Source organism: Mirounga leonina, unplaced genomic scaffold, assembly GCF_011800145.1.
Source record: "Mirounga leonina isolate KUSES-001 unplaced genomic scaffold, KU_Mleo_1.0 Mir_154, whole genome shotgun sequence".
Classification (NCBI taxonomy): domain Eukaryota; kingdom Metazoa; phylum Chordata; class Mammalia; order Carnivora; family Phocidae; genus Mirounga; species Mirounga leonina.
The window spans coordinates 51,956,296-51,973,579 of record NW_023270389.1 but is presented as its reverse complement, the minus strand read 5'-3'; the positions used below and the strand labels follow the sequence as shown (position 1 = coordinate 51,973,579).

The following is a 17,284-nucleotide window of genomic DNA, read 5'->3' as shown; positions in this document are numbered from 1 at the left end:
GCCATACCATATATAGAAACCACGATTTATTATTGAGTATTCATGTCAAAATACATGCATGCTGGTGGTCCAGGAGAAGCTACTAAGTTTGGGCAGAATCCCACACATTTTGTACAGTAAAGTAGAAGAAAGAAAAATTAAAATTTTATCTTTTTAAGAGACAAATGAATGCTTCTTATGATAATTTCCTATACACATCCTGAGAGACTCCTGATTTAATTTAGGAGATACATTATGGTTCTGAGGGTCAGAAAGCTCATGACTTCTCACTGTAAAATCTGGAGAATAGTTTTGTCAACTTCCTGACCAAAGTGTTGAATCTATTATGTTTTGTTTTTGGTTTTGTTTTTTAAAAGAGATGCCCTAAGAGTAAGGGAGGGCTTACTGCCGCCCCTAATTAAACAAAGAAAATTTAATCTTATTTATCTCACACACAAAAATGTGAAATGAACACATCTTAGAGAGTTTATTTAACTCATTAATTAATGGGAACCAGTAAGATATTAGAACCAATCAAAATGAGAATTCAATTTAGAGATTTATATTCTCTTCCTGATAATTCACTTGCATAGTCATGAACAGGAATTATTTTCATGGCTATGGACAAAAAACTTACACATTGTTATCAGTTTTCTACACATCTGTTGAGAGTTGTAAATTTGCCTAGTTAAAGACAAATAGAGACATACACCTCTGTCATCTCAGATAATTCCCAGAAGTGGCAACATTCCATAGAAAAGGTGTTCAGTAGTCTCTTTAGCCCATTTCAAAAACCTTTCACAGTTTTTCCCTGTACTATATCCAGAAGCTAATTGATTCATGTAAACACTGTCCACCTTTCTAAATTTACCTCATATGTTTTTACTGATTTGTTATTGCCCCCTTTAAGATGAATATTCATTTTCTAAGGCCCTGAGTTAGTGTTAAAGTTATTCATGACACTGGTTAAAGGTGGTAAGGAAGACTTTATTCAAGGAGGGAGAGGTATCATGGTAGGTGTAGGGATCACTGAAATGAGGTCTTGCAGTAGGGGAGAGGGACTGGGCTCAACTCCAAATATGGCAAGTGCAAATTTATAACCAATAGAGAATTACTAAGAGGAAACATCAAGGGTAAAGGGGCTCCTGGCTAAACTGACCTAACAGGATTCTTGCTAAAGGTGGATCAGGATGATTGGACATCGCCTGAGGATGGTGGAAGATGAGGAACTCAATTAGAAATCAAGGGTGATCAGATACTGAGGATGGGTGATCCTGGCTAAACTGACTTAGTAGGATTCTTGCTAAAGTTGGACAATGCAGAGATGAACATGGAAGCTTAAAAGTCAGGGCCTGTTTAAGAAGAGAGTTCAAGTGAGCCTGAGTAGAGTTTGGTCAAAAAGAGAATGTCATTAGTTAATAGAATTCGGTAGGACAGTTAGGTGTGGGGAGTGGGGGAGGGGTGCTGGTCAGAGCAAGAAGATTGTTAGTCAGAGTCCAGTTGAGAAAGCAGAAGCCATGCCAGCCTTTTCAGACAGAATTGGTTCCTGGTGTGTCAGAATGCCCAACAACAGAAAGAGGACGCTGACATAACCCAAGTAGTAAGAAGCAGCAGTATCCTCTAGAGGTGGAGAAAAAAAAAGAAGAAGTGTTGTAAACAGAATCTAGGACCTCAGGGAGGTCTCCTGAGGAGCTGGTGCAGGGACCTCTGATGAAGGCTGCCCAGCTGGTTGCTTGGGCTTCTAAGGATGCTCAGAGCAGCAAGGGTTTAGAAGGACCTGTGGGGGAGGGTCATTTGGTTAGTTCTTGGCTTCTGCAGAGTTACCCAGACATCTGAGCTGGTAGGGGGACACTATGTGATTGGTGCTGGTATTTCCTAGAGCACCCGGCAGGTATCAGTAATTCTCAGGTATAGCTACTACTGGCAATACAATCCTTTCTTTTCTTCTACCTTTCGATTGCTACCATTGTTAACTTATTGGCAGAACCTAACTTGGAAACTAAATTTTACAAGGTTGTAGGATATAAGGTAAATATGCAAAAATCAATCATTTCTGTATTCTAGCAATGAAAAATTGGAAATAGTAATTTAAAGCCGTATAAAGGCACTAGAAAAAAACATGAAGCATTTAGGTAGAAATTGAACAAACTGTTACTAGATCTATACGTTGAAGAAGTAGAAAACAGTAATGAAAGAAATCAAAGAAGACCTCAATAAATGGAAAAATATACCATGTTTATAGAATGAAAGTCTCAGTATTGTTAAGATTTCCATTCTGCCCATATTAGTCTTTGAGATCAACGTAACTTCAATCAAAATCCTAGTGGAATTTTTTTGGTAGCAACTTGAAAGCTGATTCTAAAATTTATACAGAAAGCAAAGTAACTGGAATAGCCAAAACACTTAAAAATGAACAAATTTGGGAGACACATACTGCCTGATTTCAGGGCTTACCATCAAGCTGTAGTAATCAAGACATCATTGATGAAAGGATAGACACATAGATCAAAGGTACAGAATAGAGAGTTCAGAAATAGAGCCACACAATGTAAATAGACATTTCTCCAGAGAAGACATACTGATGTCCAGCCAGCACATGAAAAGGTGCTTAACATCTTTTGCCACTAGGGGAGTGCAAATCAAAACCACAATGAGATACCACTTTACATCTATAGGGTAGATGGAAAGCTACACACTGGGAGAGAATATTTGCAAAACGGTTATCTGATAAAAGACTTGTATCCAGAATATAAAAAAAGTATCAAAACTCAATACTAAAAAACCCCCCAAAAACCCTCATTTAAAAATAAGCAAAAGATCTGGGGGTGCCTGGGTGGCTCAGTTGGTTGGGCGGCTGCCTTCGGCTCAGGTCATGATCCTGGAGTCCCAGGATCGAGTCCTGCATCGGGCTCCCTGCTCAGCGGGGAGTCTGCTTCTCCCTCTGACCTTCCCCCCTCTCCTGCTCTCTCTCTCTCTCTCATTCTCTCTCTCAAGTAAATAGAAAAAAATAAAATAAGCAAAAGATCTGAACAGATACTTCACCAAAGAAGACATTTTGGATTACAAATAAGCCCATGAAAAAATGCTAAACAACATTAGTCATTAGGGAAATACTAATTAAATCCACAATGAGGTACTACTATACTACTATACACATTCAAATGACTAAAATAAAACAAAACAACAACAAAAAAGCATTGTAATACTAAGAGCTAGCAAGGATACATACATAGCAACTGCAGCTCTCATATTTTGCTCGTGGAGATGCAAAATGGCGTAGCTGTTTTGGAAAGTTTGGCATATTCTTATAAAGTTGAACACATACTTATTGCACTACCCAGCAGTTCCAATTCCACTCCTATGTATTTACCCAAGTGAAATGAAAACCTGTATACAAAAGTCTGCAACATCTTTGTTCATAATTGCCCCAAACTGGAAACAGTCCAAATGCTCTCCAACATGGATCAACTAACTGGCATCCAGTCAGTGGAATATTCCTGAGCAATTAAAAGAATGAACTACTGATACACACAACAACATGATGGATCTCAAATGCATTATGTTAAGGGAAATATGTCAGATTTGAATGCCTAAATACAACATGATTTCATTTATATAAGATTCTAGAAAAGCCAAAACTATCATGATAGAAAATTTATCAGTAGCTGCCAAGAATTGATCATGTTGGGTGGTGTTGACTACAAGAGAGCGTAGAATTTTTGAACTGTCCTATATTTGGGTTATAGTGATGACCACACAACTATATGAGTTTGTCAAAACTCACAGAACTGGGGTGAATTTTACACTGCATAAATTGTACCTTAAATGGCAAAAAAAAATCCAAACCCCAAAAACCTAGAGTATTAATCCTGAGCATTTTAATTGCTGAAGCACAAAATGCTACTACTATATCAGAAAAACAAAAGAAGAAAAAAAGACCCAAGTGCTTATTTTATATTGTGTACTACACAATACATCAGAACAAGTAATAAATATGAATGAAGGTAAGGAAATGGGAAAAAAAAAAAAGGAGAAAGACAAGAATGAAATTCACAGCTTATACATAGAGTAGCTCTTTGAAGTGTATGCTTTTCTTAGGTCAGTGCCTTCATTATCCCTTGTATTCACATTCCTCTCTCTTTGATTTGTAGTATTTAGTGTAGGAATCACTGTCTCAAACTAATTTTTCTATTCTAACCCTTCAAAGATATGTCAAATGCACATGATCTCCTCAAAGTTACTATTGTCTTACAGGTCCCTACCCTATCACAGTGCCTAGAATATGGTAGGTGCCCAACAAAAATTTATTGAATGTATTTATGAATGAAAATTCTTGACTTAACAGATTTCTGTCCCTTCAAGTCTGTGAAAATTTTACACAGCTACATTTGGTACTTGATTATTTTTTTTCTAGATTGTAAGTAGATTCATTTTTCACAGGGCGGTTACTTGACCACTTTGTGTCTTGATCATGTCATGTTATGGTGAGGTGTTTTGACTTAAACATTTTGAAAGTATCATTCTGGCTTTGAAGTAAAAAATAAATTATACGAAAGCAAAGACAGAAGCAGGCAAAATAGTTAGAAGACTATTATAAATAAACCAGGAGAGAGATGATGATGTCTTATGCCATGTTGTGATCAGATTCTGGATTTATTTTGAGACAGAGCTGATAGAATTTGCTTATGTTTCCTGTGTGGCCTGAGAAAAAGAAATAACTGACTGATGATGCCAATGCCAAGGTTTTTGGCTTGAACAACTAGGTCTCGCATTTACTTAAATATGAAAGACAAGAGGAGGAAGAACACCTTTGGAGGATAAAATCAAGATTTTGGAGATGTTGAGATGCCTTGTAGACATCCAAATAAATGTGTAGTTTAGTCAGTTACATATTAGATTGAGTTTAAGGGAAAGGTAAGAATGGAAATAGGAGTTTGGGAGCCAATTAGTGTATAGATGATTTTTAAAGCTGTTAGAATGGACAAGTTTACTGAGGGAGCAAATAGAGAAGTCATCCAGAGACCAGACCCTTGTCCATTCCAGTGTTTGGAGGTTGGAGAGATGAGGAGGATCACATAAAGGAGTCCAAGAAAACACAGCCTATAAAGGTAGGAGAAGAAACAAGATAGAAATCAAAGGAACTAAGTCTCTCAAGAAGAAGGGAATGATTAGTTGCTGATAGGTCAAGTCAGAGTGAGCTGAGAATTTTACTTGATCCAGCTATTCGGTTGTCACTGATGACCCTGACAAGAACCTCTCAGTGGAGCGGTAAGAATGAAAACTTGATTGGACTATGTCTAAGAAGAAAGATAATCAGCAGGTATAGGGACCTCTTCAGAGTAGTTTTGCTATAAAAGGATGACAAGAAATAGGGACATGTTAGGAAGTGCATGTGGATCGAGAGTTTATTCTAAAAATTAAAATGGTCAATTTAGTATGTCGTATGTTGTTGGAAATAATCTAGGAGAGAAAATTTGATAATGCCAGAGGGAGAAGACACGGTTGCAAGAGAAGTCGTTGAATAGGCAAGAAGAGATGGATTTGTTGATTAATGGAGGAGTTGTATTTAGGAGCACAGACAGTTCATTGTAATAGGAGGAAAGGAGGGGCATGGCTACAAAGTAATAACTGACATAAGTTTACCTACTATGTGCCAGGTGTTATCCTGAGCACTTTAGATGCCTTACTCTAGTCATCACAGCAGCCCTCTGAGGGACTATTATTATCTTTATTTTAGAGATGAGACACTGTGGGCACCTGGGTGGCTCAGTAGGTTAAGCATCTGTCTTGGACTCAGGTCATGATCCCAGGGTCCTGGGATCGAGCCCCCGCATCAGGCTACCTGTTCAACGGGGAGCCTGCTTCTCCCTCTGCTGCTCCCCCTGCTTGTGCTCTCATGCTCTTTCTGTCAGATAAATAAAATCTTAAAAAAAAAAAAAAGAGGAGAAACTGAGGTGCAGCTATGTTAAGAAGCTAGTATAAAAATGTATAGAAGATAATGGCAATGAATAGGTAACTTGCTCAAGAGCCAGGGGGTGCCTGGGTGGCTCAGTCGTTAAGCGTCTGCCTTCAGCTCAGGTCATGATCCCGGGGTCCTGGGATCGAGTCCCACATCGAGCTCCCTGCTCTGCGGGAAGCCTGCTTCTCCCTCTCCCACTCCCCCTGCTTGTGTTCCTGCTCTTGCTATGTCTCTCTCTGTCAAAAAAATAAATAAAATCTTTAAAAAAAAAAAAGAGCCAGTAAGTAATTTGCCCATGATCATGCAATGAGTAAATGACCACGTCAGGATTTGAATCTAGACAATCTGGCTCAAGAGCCAGAACTTTTTTAGCAAAGTGGACAGGTGCCATTTCTGTAATGTGGGTAGACTACTGGATTGGTTTTTATAGAAGAATGTATAAGTTTTAATGAGAGGGAGAGAATAAATTAGGAAATTGATTCCCTTGCCAGCCTTCTAGTAGGAATTTAAAGAGAGACCATGAGAATGGCAGGAACACAAATTACTTTGGTGACTAAATAAATAGCAAATTGAGAGCTTTGCTGTTTTTATAAAATACAAGATTTATAACTTGGTTGGAACATACATTTTATGAAGCATCTTCCTAGGCTTTTGGAGATACATAGATAAACACACAGTTCCTACCTTTGAGGTTCATAATGAAGATAGATAGGAATGTATACTCATACCAGACCGTTTTAATAAACTAACTGAAACACTGAGTTGTTTCATGTTTCTTGACCATTTTATTATTTTTTCCTATAGGATGATCTCATCCAACTGAAAAAAAAAATTATCTACTCTCTCTTAGGAACTGTACTAGCCATTGCTGATTTAAAGATGAATAGGAGATAATTCCTACCTCCAAGGAGTTTGCCATCTTACAGAGGCATATGAACATTTAAAGATAATTGTGATGTCATGGATATGCAAAAGTGAGAAAATAACATAGAGTAAAGCCTCATATGCCCACCATCCAACTTCAGTAGTCATCAACATAGTAAAGACAATCCTCAACAAATTTTTTAAAGCTAAAATTGCTCTGGGGCTTTTTATTATTTAGGAAGAAACTGTTAATAGAGAAACTGGTTGGGAGGTAATTGCATGGGTTGATGAGATCTTACCAAACTCATGGGCCTTATAGGGAGAGGAGGTTCCAAGTGAGGAAAGACTTCGGAGGTAGAATTGACAGGGCTTCTCAGCTATAATTCAGTGTACTTTTTTTTAGAAATAAAATATTTTTCTCAATTATATTTTTAGTAGTGGACTTCAAGAAATCCATTGAAAGAATCTGAGGAAACTATTTCATTTTTAAAAATTTTATTTAAATTAAGTTAATTAACATATAGTATATTATTAGTTTAAGAGGTAGAGTTCAGTGATTCATCAGTTGCATATAACACCCAGTGCTCATTACATCACATGCCCTGCTTAAGGTCCATTTCCCCTCCAGCAACCCTCAGTTTGTTTTCTATAGTTAAGTGTCTCTAATGGTTTGTCTCCTCTCTGATTTCATCTTATTTTATTTTTCCCTCCCTTCCCCTATGATCCTCTTGTTTTGTTTCTTAAATTCCACATATGAGTGAAATCATATAATTGTCTTTCTCTGACTGATTTATTTCCCTTAGCATAACATCCTCTAGTTCCATCCACATTGTTGCAAATGGTAAGATTTCATTTTTTTGATGGCTGAGTAATATTGCATTGTATGTATGTACCACATCTTCTTTATCTATTCATCTGTCGAAGGACATCTGGGCTCTTTCCATAGTTTGACTATTGTAGACATTGCTGCTATAAACATTGAGGTGCAGGTGCCCCTTTGGATCACTATGTGAGGAAACTATTTTAAACAACTAAGAGAACTGATTTTTTGACATTTACAAAACTTGCTGCATCTTCTACAATTCAAATATTTTTATTTTATTTGGCTCATTATCGCAGTTGTGTCATGATAACTCATACGCGTAAAAAGGGTAAAATTTGCCTAATTGAGAGAAGTTTATATCGACTATACAAAGATTGATAAAAATTTTTAATTGCTCTTGGAATATCTTTTTTAAACATTAGTGTTCTTTACATTTAGAAGCTTTTGGTGAGTCTTAGCAATACTGGTTAGGTATTTAAATGAAGTTATTTTTGTGATTTATTTAGGTAAAGCACCTGTTGTATAAAATACTTCAATTTTGCTTTGGGGATATTTTTCTTTAAAGTGAGGAGACGTCCTGTGTTCTTTTTTTTTTTTTTTTTTTAAGACTTTATATATTTGTCAGAGAGAGAGAGCGAGCCAGCGCACAAGCAGGGGGAGTGGCCAGCAGAGGGAGAAGCAGGCTCCCCACTGAGCAAGGAGCTGGATGAGGGACTCCATCCCAGGCCCCTGGGATCATGACCTGAGCTGAAGGCAGACGCTTAAATGACTGAGCGTCAGCGCTTAAATGACTGAGCCACCCAGGTGTCCCTTTAGCCTGTGTTCTTAATGAACTTTTTTTTTTTTTTAAGATTTTTATTTATTTATCTGACAGAGACAGCGAGAGAGGGAACACAAGCAGGGGGAGTGGGAGAGGGAGAAGCAGGATTCACACCGAGCAGGGAACCCGACATGGGGCTCGATCCCAGGACCCTGGGATCATGACCTGAGCTGAAGGCAGCCGCTTAACCGACTGAGCCACTCAGGCTAAAATATATTAACTAAAAATATAGTTGAAAGTATTTTAACTTAGTATACAACAGCTAGATCACTGTATTGAAATAAAGTGAAACTTTTAGGGATAAAATCAGAATTCAGTTAATTAAATATACCACTAGAAAGATGTAAAGGGAAAAAATTTAATACGAATTTGAAATTATCAGAAAGAAATAAAGATAGTGTGGAAAAGAAAGCTAAAAACAGAATGTATAAGAAGTTTAGTAGTGGTGTCTTGAAGAAGTTAAGGTGTCTTGAAGAAATAACTGCAGGAAAAAAAATGAGTGTACTAGAGTTGGGGAAGAGCGCCAATAGCAGGGAGAGAAGAAGAGAGGAGATATCTGTGATGGGAGGACTTGGAAAATCCAAACTGGAAAGTGGTATTAAGATTTCTGGACATGCTGAATATATTTAAAATAGTAGTGCTGATGACCAGAGTATTAAATTATTGAGGGAATTTAAGGAATTGGGCAGAATTATTTCTGGATAACTGCTTTTGGTTTTGAAATTGTGTGGAAGCTGTTGAGATTTTTGAAGACTAGAAAAACAGAGTACTGATTCTGAAAACTTAGGTATAAAGGTCAAATTTTGTAGCAGGAAGATTTCCTAACCAAAAATACTAAGTGAATATCTGAGGTAAAAATTAGATATTGGTTTATTGAATAAAACCATCTTCAAACTATTCATTCTCTTTTATTAGAATATCAGAAAATTGATATATATTTAGTAGGCACTTTGTGTTCTTCATGGCTATACTCACCAAGGGGGAAAGTGTTGTCTTAATATGTGGTCTCTCAGCCTAACCAAGCATCAACAAACTGCTGGGAGAACAATATAAAATATAAGCTCAGAGGAAACCTGAAAGACTAGAATCACTAAGCATGAACATTTATAGCTTTCTTCCTTTTCACATTAACATATAATGTTCCCTTTTTTTCTACTGAGGAAAAATGCTCCTCTCTACCCCCAAATCAAAATACATGTTCTTGATCTTCAGAATGACATTTAATCTGTCTTTTTTCTTGAAGTTTTTCTTTTTCTTTTTTAAAGACTTTAGTTATGTATTTGAAAGAGAGAGAAAGAGAGAACAAGAGAAAGAGCACAAGGGGGGGGGGTGGATGCAGAGGCAGAGGGAGAAGCAGACTCCCCTCTGAGCAGAGAGCCTAACGTGGGATCATGACCCGAGCCAAAGGAGACGCTGAACCGACTGAGCCACCCAGGCGCCCCTCTTGAAGTTTTACTTAATGTAGCTTGTTTAATTTAATTAAGACGTAGGTTTACATATTTCAATCTTCTCACTATTGGGGGAAGGAGAAGTCCCTGTCTTTTAGTTTCAGTTCTAGTTGTTCTTTTTCCTGAGAGAACCTTTTAAAATGGGTCAAGCCACTGTCCTCACATTCTCCTGTCTTCCAGCCACCTACTTCCCTTCTGTCAAAATTGCCCTAGTTCCATCAGTTACCACTCAGTGTCATTCAGTGGCTTTTCTTCTCATCTCTTGATTTCTCTCGTTAAGTGTCTGCCTTTGGCTCAGGTCATGATCCCAGGGTTCTGGGATCGAGTTCCGCATTGGGCTCCCTGCTCTGCGGGAAGCCTGCTTCTCCCTCCCCCATGCCCCCTGCTTGTGTTTCCTCTCTGGCTGTCTCTCTCTCTGTCAAATAAATAAAATCTTAAAAAAAAAAAAAAAGAATTGATATCTTCCCTTTGAAATTCTCTCTGGACAATTTTGGAAATAGAACAATTCTTTTTTTTTTTTTTAAGATTTTATTTATTTATTTGAGAGAGAGAGAATGAGAGAGAGCAAGCACATGAGAGGGGGGAGGGTCAGAGGGAGAAGCAGACTCCCTGCCGAGCAGGGAACCCGATGCGGGACTCGATCCCGGGACTCCAGGATCATGACCTGAGCCGAAGGCAGTCGCTTAACCAACTGAGCCACCCAGGTGCCCGAAATAGAACAATTCTTATATGCTTAGATAATTTCAAGAAAAGATGCCTCTTTTGAAGGTAACTAGGTGAATTCATGGCAGCTCAATGATCTTATTAAAATCTTTTAAGAGAATATTTGCTTTTAAAAAAGCATTCTTTTTTTTTTTTTTTGCTTAGCCTTAGTGGTTGATCATATTAATTTAATTTTATAAATCTGTTCACTCATTTATCTAAAATATATTGAATACTTTCTCTGTGCCAGGCACTGTTCTAAGTACTTGGGGTGCAAAAGGATAGAAGACAGAGATTCTTGCCCTTCTGGAGTTTATATTTATGTTATAAAAACTACCTGATTAATATACATTTAGTATATATTTGCTTTATGTGTGACTTTTTTAATAATTAGATGCCTCTTGTTTCCGCATAACAACTAGTTGCCTATTTCTAGGTCTCTTGATAGCTGCAGTTAATGTTTTATTAAAGCAATGGCCATATGTAGTTATTAATAGGTAGTTTTATCAGAAATATTGAAAGCAATGATTATTTACGTAAATTGCTATTTCATTTGAGTCCTCCCTGGTCACAGATGTATACTAGTAGTACTTGGCTTGATATCCCTTAGTGCCCCTTAAGCATTAGGGTGCTGTATGCAATATAGTTACTGTATGATTACCAGGAAATCAGTAAATTAAAGCTGTTAATCATGTAGCGTTATGAATTACCTAGTTCTTTTAAAATAGCAGTCTATAAAAATAAATAGAACCTAGGTTTTTAAGAGAGGAGAAAATATTTTTTTCCATAATGCTTGGCCTGACAGAGGGCTAAGGGTCAGCTAGAAGCTGAATGTTGATTGAGTTGAATCATATTGTGGTAAAATGTTCATTAGGGGTGTATGCATATGTATGTATGCATGTGTAGGAAAAGATATTCCAAATATAAAATCTTATTTTAAATCATTATACAAAATTATATTTGCCAGCAGTATTGGAAATATATCATAGTACGACAAGTGAATGTTAGGAAGATGTACATGTTCTAGGGTGAATAGAATTGGTGGCAGTGGAGATAGGGAGAAGTGCATGGAATTTGAAAAGGTCAGGAAAGAAATGCATTAGACTTGTTGATGGATTACTGTAGGACGGAGAGTAATGTCAACAGTAACTCCTAGGTTTCTAATTTGGATAGATTGTGGTAACAGTCACTGAGATGGGATACCCTGGAGAACACGGTTTAGGAAGAAAATATAGATTAAGATTTGTACATGTTGATTTTGACGCACCTTTGAGCCTGTGGAACTCCAAACACATGGGCATGGGTGAAAACACTCAGAGACTAGAGAGCCATGAGAAGTAGACCACCGAGGAAAGTGTGAAGAGAGCACCCACAACACTTGGGAGGTTCACAGAGGAGAAGCAACAGCAGTGGGGTTTGTGAGGGGGAAGAGAGAGGGCTTTGTCATTGAAGCCAAAGGAAGCCAAGTGGTCAACAGTGAAAGGATTGAAAAATGTCCCTTGAACTTAGTGGCATGGAGAGAGGTCATGTATTACTTCAGTGAAAACTAAGGAGAGATGCAGAAGCCATGTTGAGCTGAATTGAGGAATGAGTGGGAGAAGAGGAAATAGAGGTAATGACTATTTAACAACTCTTTTGAGAAATTTGTTGTTGCAGGGTAGGAGACCGTATGATAGCTAGAGGGTTATGTGGGGTTGAGGAAAACTTTCTTTTACATAGGAGGTGTGCATTAGAGTTTTAATAGCTGTGGATATACTGATGACTTTACTGATCTATCTAACATGTAGCATATATTTAATTACTTTGCTATTCCCCTTATATTATGGGACTTAAAATTCAGAATATTTTGCATTTAATTTCAGAGGAAATAAGCTTAGACCTTTGTACACTCTTGTTTTTAGTTAGTTTAGTTTTTTACCTTAAGAGTACAGAAACTCAGCTACCCTCAAACAACGTATGTTTTTCCTATTCAAAAGTATAATCAGAACCAAATAAATTGTGAGAAAGATCATTAAATGATTGATCCTGGCTCTCTTATGGCATAATATTCTTTTGCTAATATTATACTGAACTGATAGCAAAGAAGAGGCAGCTGGAAGGAGGTTACATGTGTTAGATAGTTTACTCAGGTGTAAGTCTTCTCGAGAATACGACTCAAGAAATTTTGTGGAGCATATTTAGCTTTGTTGTTTTTACAAATTAAAGTTATATTTTAGTTTAAGTCTATGAGAGAAATTTAAATAATTGAAATGACTTTCTTTGTGTATAATTATAAAAGAATTTAAGATCATTGTGAATATTTCAAACAGCAGAGGAAAATAAAAGAAGTACTTTTCCTCTTAATTCTATTGCACATATATTTTGGAGTATATTCTTCTATATTCTTTTCCAATACAGGCTGAGCTTAGGTTTCAAAATATTATGTGTTAGAGAAAGAGAGGGAGCAAGAGAGGGAGGGAGAGAGAGAATGAATATGTATTTAAAATAATACTATATATAAAATTTTGAGAGAGGGAAAGACAGAGAATATATATTTAAAATTATATCATATATACTATTTTGAACCTTGCTTTTTTCACTTAGCAGCATAATTCTGGTCCCTAGTGTGCAATAGTGTTTTAAATCATATAAGCTCTACCTCCTTTTGTTTCATTTTGCTCCAAGCCAATCAGTATTGGCAGCTTAGGTTCTCTAACTCAGCACTATAAAAGTTGTCTTTGAAGAGGCTGAAAGAAAGCAGAATAGATATGCACTTGATGGCCTATTAAAAATATTAATGGGATGAATTTACTTGAGATTTTGAGTTATGGAAGTTATAACAGTTTTTCCAAAATGGCCAGATTATGACCGAATGGGAAAAGAATGAAACATTTTCAGAGGGAGGGTCTGCTAAAAGTGAGGTCTGGGCTGGAGATGGAAGAGTATGCATAAGCTAGAGAAGTTGGTGAAGTAGATGGGAGATCAGTTTTAGAAAATAGACGTATTGGTTCTATGACTTTTAAGGCTAAAACTTGAAACCAGAGCCTGAACGTTAGATCAAACCAGAGTACATCATCAAGGTTTGGAGTACAGATGGTAACACCAGGGTCAGCTCTAAGAGATCAAAACTGAGTAACAAATACAAGTAGAGATAAAATCTGAGCAAAGGGGCATAAAACATAGCTCCAGGTTCAAGCTAGGCACCAGGAAAACGTTGAGGAATGGAATTTATATTCACAAGGCTGGGACCTGCAAGTCAGTTTCCTTGTTCGGTTGGGCAGATTATTAGAGTAGCATACTTACTATGTCATCATTGACTTCATGACAACAAATATTTGCCTTTGTTTCGTTTCTAAATACCCTTGGCTATAAGTATATGCTACTCCTCTAGCAAGGTGAAGTTGTATAGGTTGTATAGGTTTTGTAGGAAAGGGCTACGTCCTTCATTTAGGGAGTACTTTGGGTCAGGATGTAGGGGTAGAGTCAAGACATGAGAGTCCTGTGATCCACCTTCAGCATTCTGTTCCCCCATCCCCTGCCGTACCCACACCACTAGCCAACTTGCCCTACGTTCATGTCAAGGGATTGAGATGGTTCTTTTTATGCCTTGAAATGCTTCCCAGAAATATATAATTAACACATTCATTTTTATGAATAAGTTCATAGGATGATTTTAAACAGTAAATGAGAGGAAGTAAAAATTTTCTTGACGGTAGAATAACACGGTTCACCAATAAAGAAGATGGGACTGGGGAGCAACATCCAGGACATCACTGAGCTACTGATGGTATTTCATGCCCTCTTTCCCAGTTTTTCTCTCAACCCAGGCTTACATTTTTATGTAAATTCATTAGCGTACTTTTCATAACAACAGCAGTTCAGCAGTGGTGAAGAGAGTATGAATGGTTTGTTTTCTTGTTTTCTTAGGCACAGTAACCTTGGTGCACGACCGAAGGGGCTGTCCACTCTGGTGAAGAGTGGCGTCCCCGAAGCCCTGAGGGCAGAGGTGTGGCAGTTATTAGCAGGCTGCCATGACAACCAGGCAATGCTGGATAGATACCGACTTCTTATCACAAAGGTAGGAAGCTTATTTCATATTCTTCTCATTGGATGGCATTTTAAGTAAATACTGTTTTCATAGCTGCAGTAAGTCATAAATGTTTCGAACTTCTTTAAAAACTGTTTTGGTGTTGTGCAGTGAGTGGTTCTGCCTTTTGTTCTGAGCACTTGTTGTGGATAGTGGTAAACAATGCCTTGGCTTTCATTTTTTCCGTTGAAGTGGAAGCTATTTATATTTCAAGTGTTTTCAATGAAGCTTTCTTACTATATGAGATTTATATACAATTATATTTGTACACACTATAAATATACTCTAGTATAATTTTAAAATCAAATTAACTTAAAATGAAATTATTTGCTCTGCCATGGTACTGAGACCTCAGTAAGTCATTGGGTCCATATGGCTACTTGTCTCATGTGATTTAGGAGTGAACCAAGGGAAGAAGGGGCTTGCACACCATGAGGAAGGAATAACAGTGGTGCTCACACTTAGGTGTGTGTTTTCATGATATTAGAGTTTTCTTGCAATTTGCATGTGCTCAGTTACATGATTTAAAGGTTGTCTAGTTTTAACTTAACCCTCACAGGATATATGAGTGGTTTAAAGAGATTGCTATCATAGGATGTTATATATCAAGATACTAAAAATAACAAAAAACAGAAAACAAAAACACTAATCTGTCCCTTCAAGTAAGAATTAATGTTGTATAAAGGATGACAAAGCAACTACTTCTAGAAATAAACTCATGTTATAGAGAAGGACATCTGAAACACTTGGCAATTTAACCGTCACTATGTGAAGTCACACTGAAAGCTATATGTGTTATTATAAAACTCTTAACATCTTCTTAAAAACCTGGAATCAGAAATTTCAAATGTGTTTAAAACTTGTACACATAGTTGCAGAAAATTTTGGACTGACTGTTAAAAATATAAAAATAAAACACCTTCTGGTTTACTGATAAGAATTCATTTGAGGGGTGCCTGGCTGGCACAGTCGGTAGAACATGTGACTCTTGATCTTAGGGTTGTGAGCTCAAGCCTCATGTTGGGTGTAGAGATTACTTAAAAAAAATAAAATCTTTTTTTAAGGAAAAAAAATTCATTTGAGAAAATGGGTAATTTCCTAACCAAATTTCAACAAAATGATTGATGGGTGCGACTGAAAAAAAATGATGCTCCTCTATTTGGGTCTCTGGATCTCTGTCAGTCTTTTTCATATATGATAATGATTAAAACCATGAATGAAGAAAACTATTTTTGAAACAAGTTTCAAATTGTTGTTTCATAAACTGCTAAACCAACATATTAAAAAGTAACTCATATTGTATGATTCTGTTTACATGAAATGTTCAGAATAGGCAAATGCACAGAGGCAGAAGGTAGGCTAATGGTTGCTGGTGGCTGGAGGATGGAAGAATTGGGAATGACTGCTAACAGTTACAGGGGTTGATTTTGGGGTGATGGAAATGTTCTGGAATTTCATAGTGGTGGTGGTTGTACAATATTGTGAATATACTAAAAACCACTGAATTGTACACCTTAAAATGGCAAATTTTATGTTATGTTTTATGTTATCTCAATAGAAAAATTGCACAAAATACACATTTTTAAATGACCCATGTTCAATATTGAATATTTTTGTGCAGCCTAAGTTTTTCATTGGTTTTATCTTTTTTATATCCTATCTACATTTCTATGCTTTATAAGATCTATATTTACAGTAGCACTTGTGCATAATAAAAATTAACGAAATAAATACACATGTATTGGAAGTTTATGGCCAGAAAAGTTTTTATTAATGGAGGTATATAAGAAGAAATGTCCAGAGACCATAACTCTGGGTGTCAGATCACTTTTTTATATAAATAACAAATTGTATACTTTTAGTGGCTGCTTATAGGATAGCAGCTACTGCCATATCCCTTTCTCTACTAAGAGGCTTTTAAAATTCATACCTTTTAGGATTTCAGACTTTGGGAGAAAAATAAAGAATAGTCTCCCACGATCTTACTTACGAACTCCTTACAATACAGTGTATGTCACATACTTGATAAAAGCCTTACCATATATACTGAACACCATGGTAATTTTGAATATACAATTGCGGGAAGGAGTTTAAGATCAAGAGACAGAATGGCAAAAAATGTTTTCATTGAATAAAATATTTTGAGACTCTCTTTCACTCTGAGATCTGGCTGCGATTTACTTTTTGCATGTGAAGACTGGAGGGAGGCGAGAGCCATATTATTTTTTTCTAGCAGTAGTAGACAGATCCCTGGGCCTTGCCAGTTGTGAGACTTGGTATCTGTCTCTAGGCATTCCATTCTGAATCACCTGCCTTCGTTCTGTAATTCCTGTTTCCTGCAGTTTCCGAACTTAAGGAGCAATAGCAATCCCTTAATTCTCTGGACTGTAGTAATGGTGGCAAACCCGAAAGCTAACAGTGGTGTCCCCAGTCTCCTGGTCTTCAGCCCTTCCAGTGCTTCAGTACCTAAGTTCTTCCATTAAATCTCTTTTGAAGTACTTCCCTGACTGAACTCTGTCTGATGTACTTGGCACATGCTTGTCACCTTGTCACAAAATGGCTGCTTTGCACCTGGTAGTGTGTTCAGAAAAGAAGGAAGACAAAGGCAGTCAAACTGAACTCT

General features: G+C 37.0%; 1 protein-coding gene across 3 annotated transcripts in view; it reads left to right on the top strand.

The window, feature by feature from the left end:
- Positions 1–17,284, top strand: part of RABGAP1L (RAB GTPase activating protein 1 like) — a 769,071-nt gene that overhangs the window by 215,835 nt on the left and 535,952 nt on the right. For all 3 annotated transcript variants that reach the window (XM_035010758.1, XM_035010757.1, XM_035010759.1), the window contains one exon: positions 14,502–14,652. In XM_035010758.1, the coding sequence (XP_034866649.1) occupies positions 14,502–14,652 (151 nt within the window). The remainder of the gene's footprint in view (positions 1–14,501; positions 14,653–17,284) is intronic.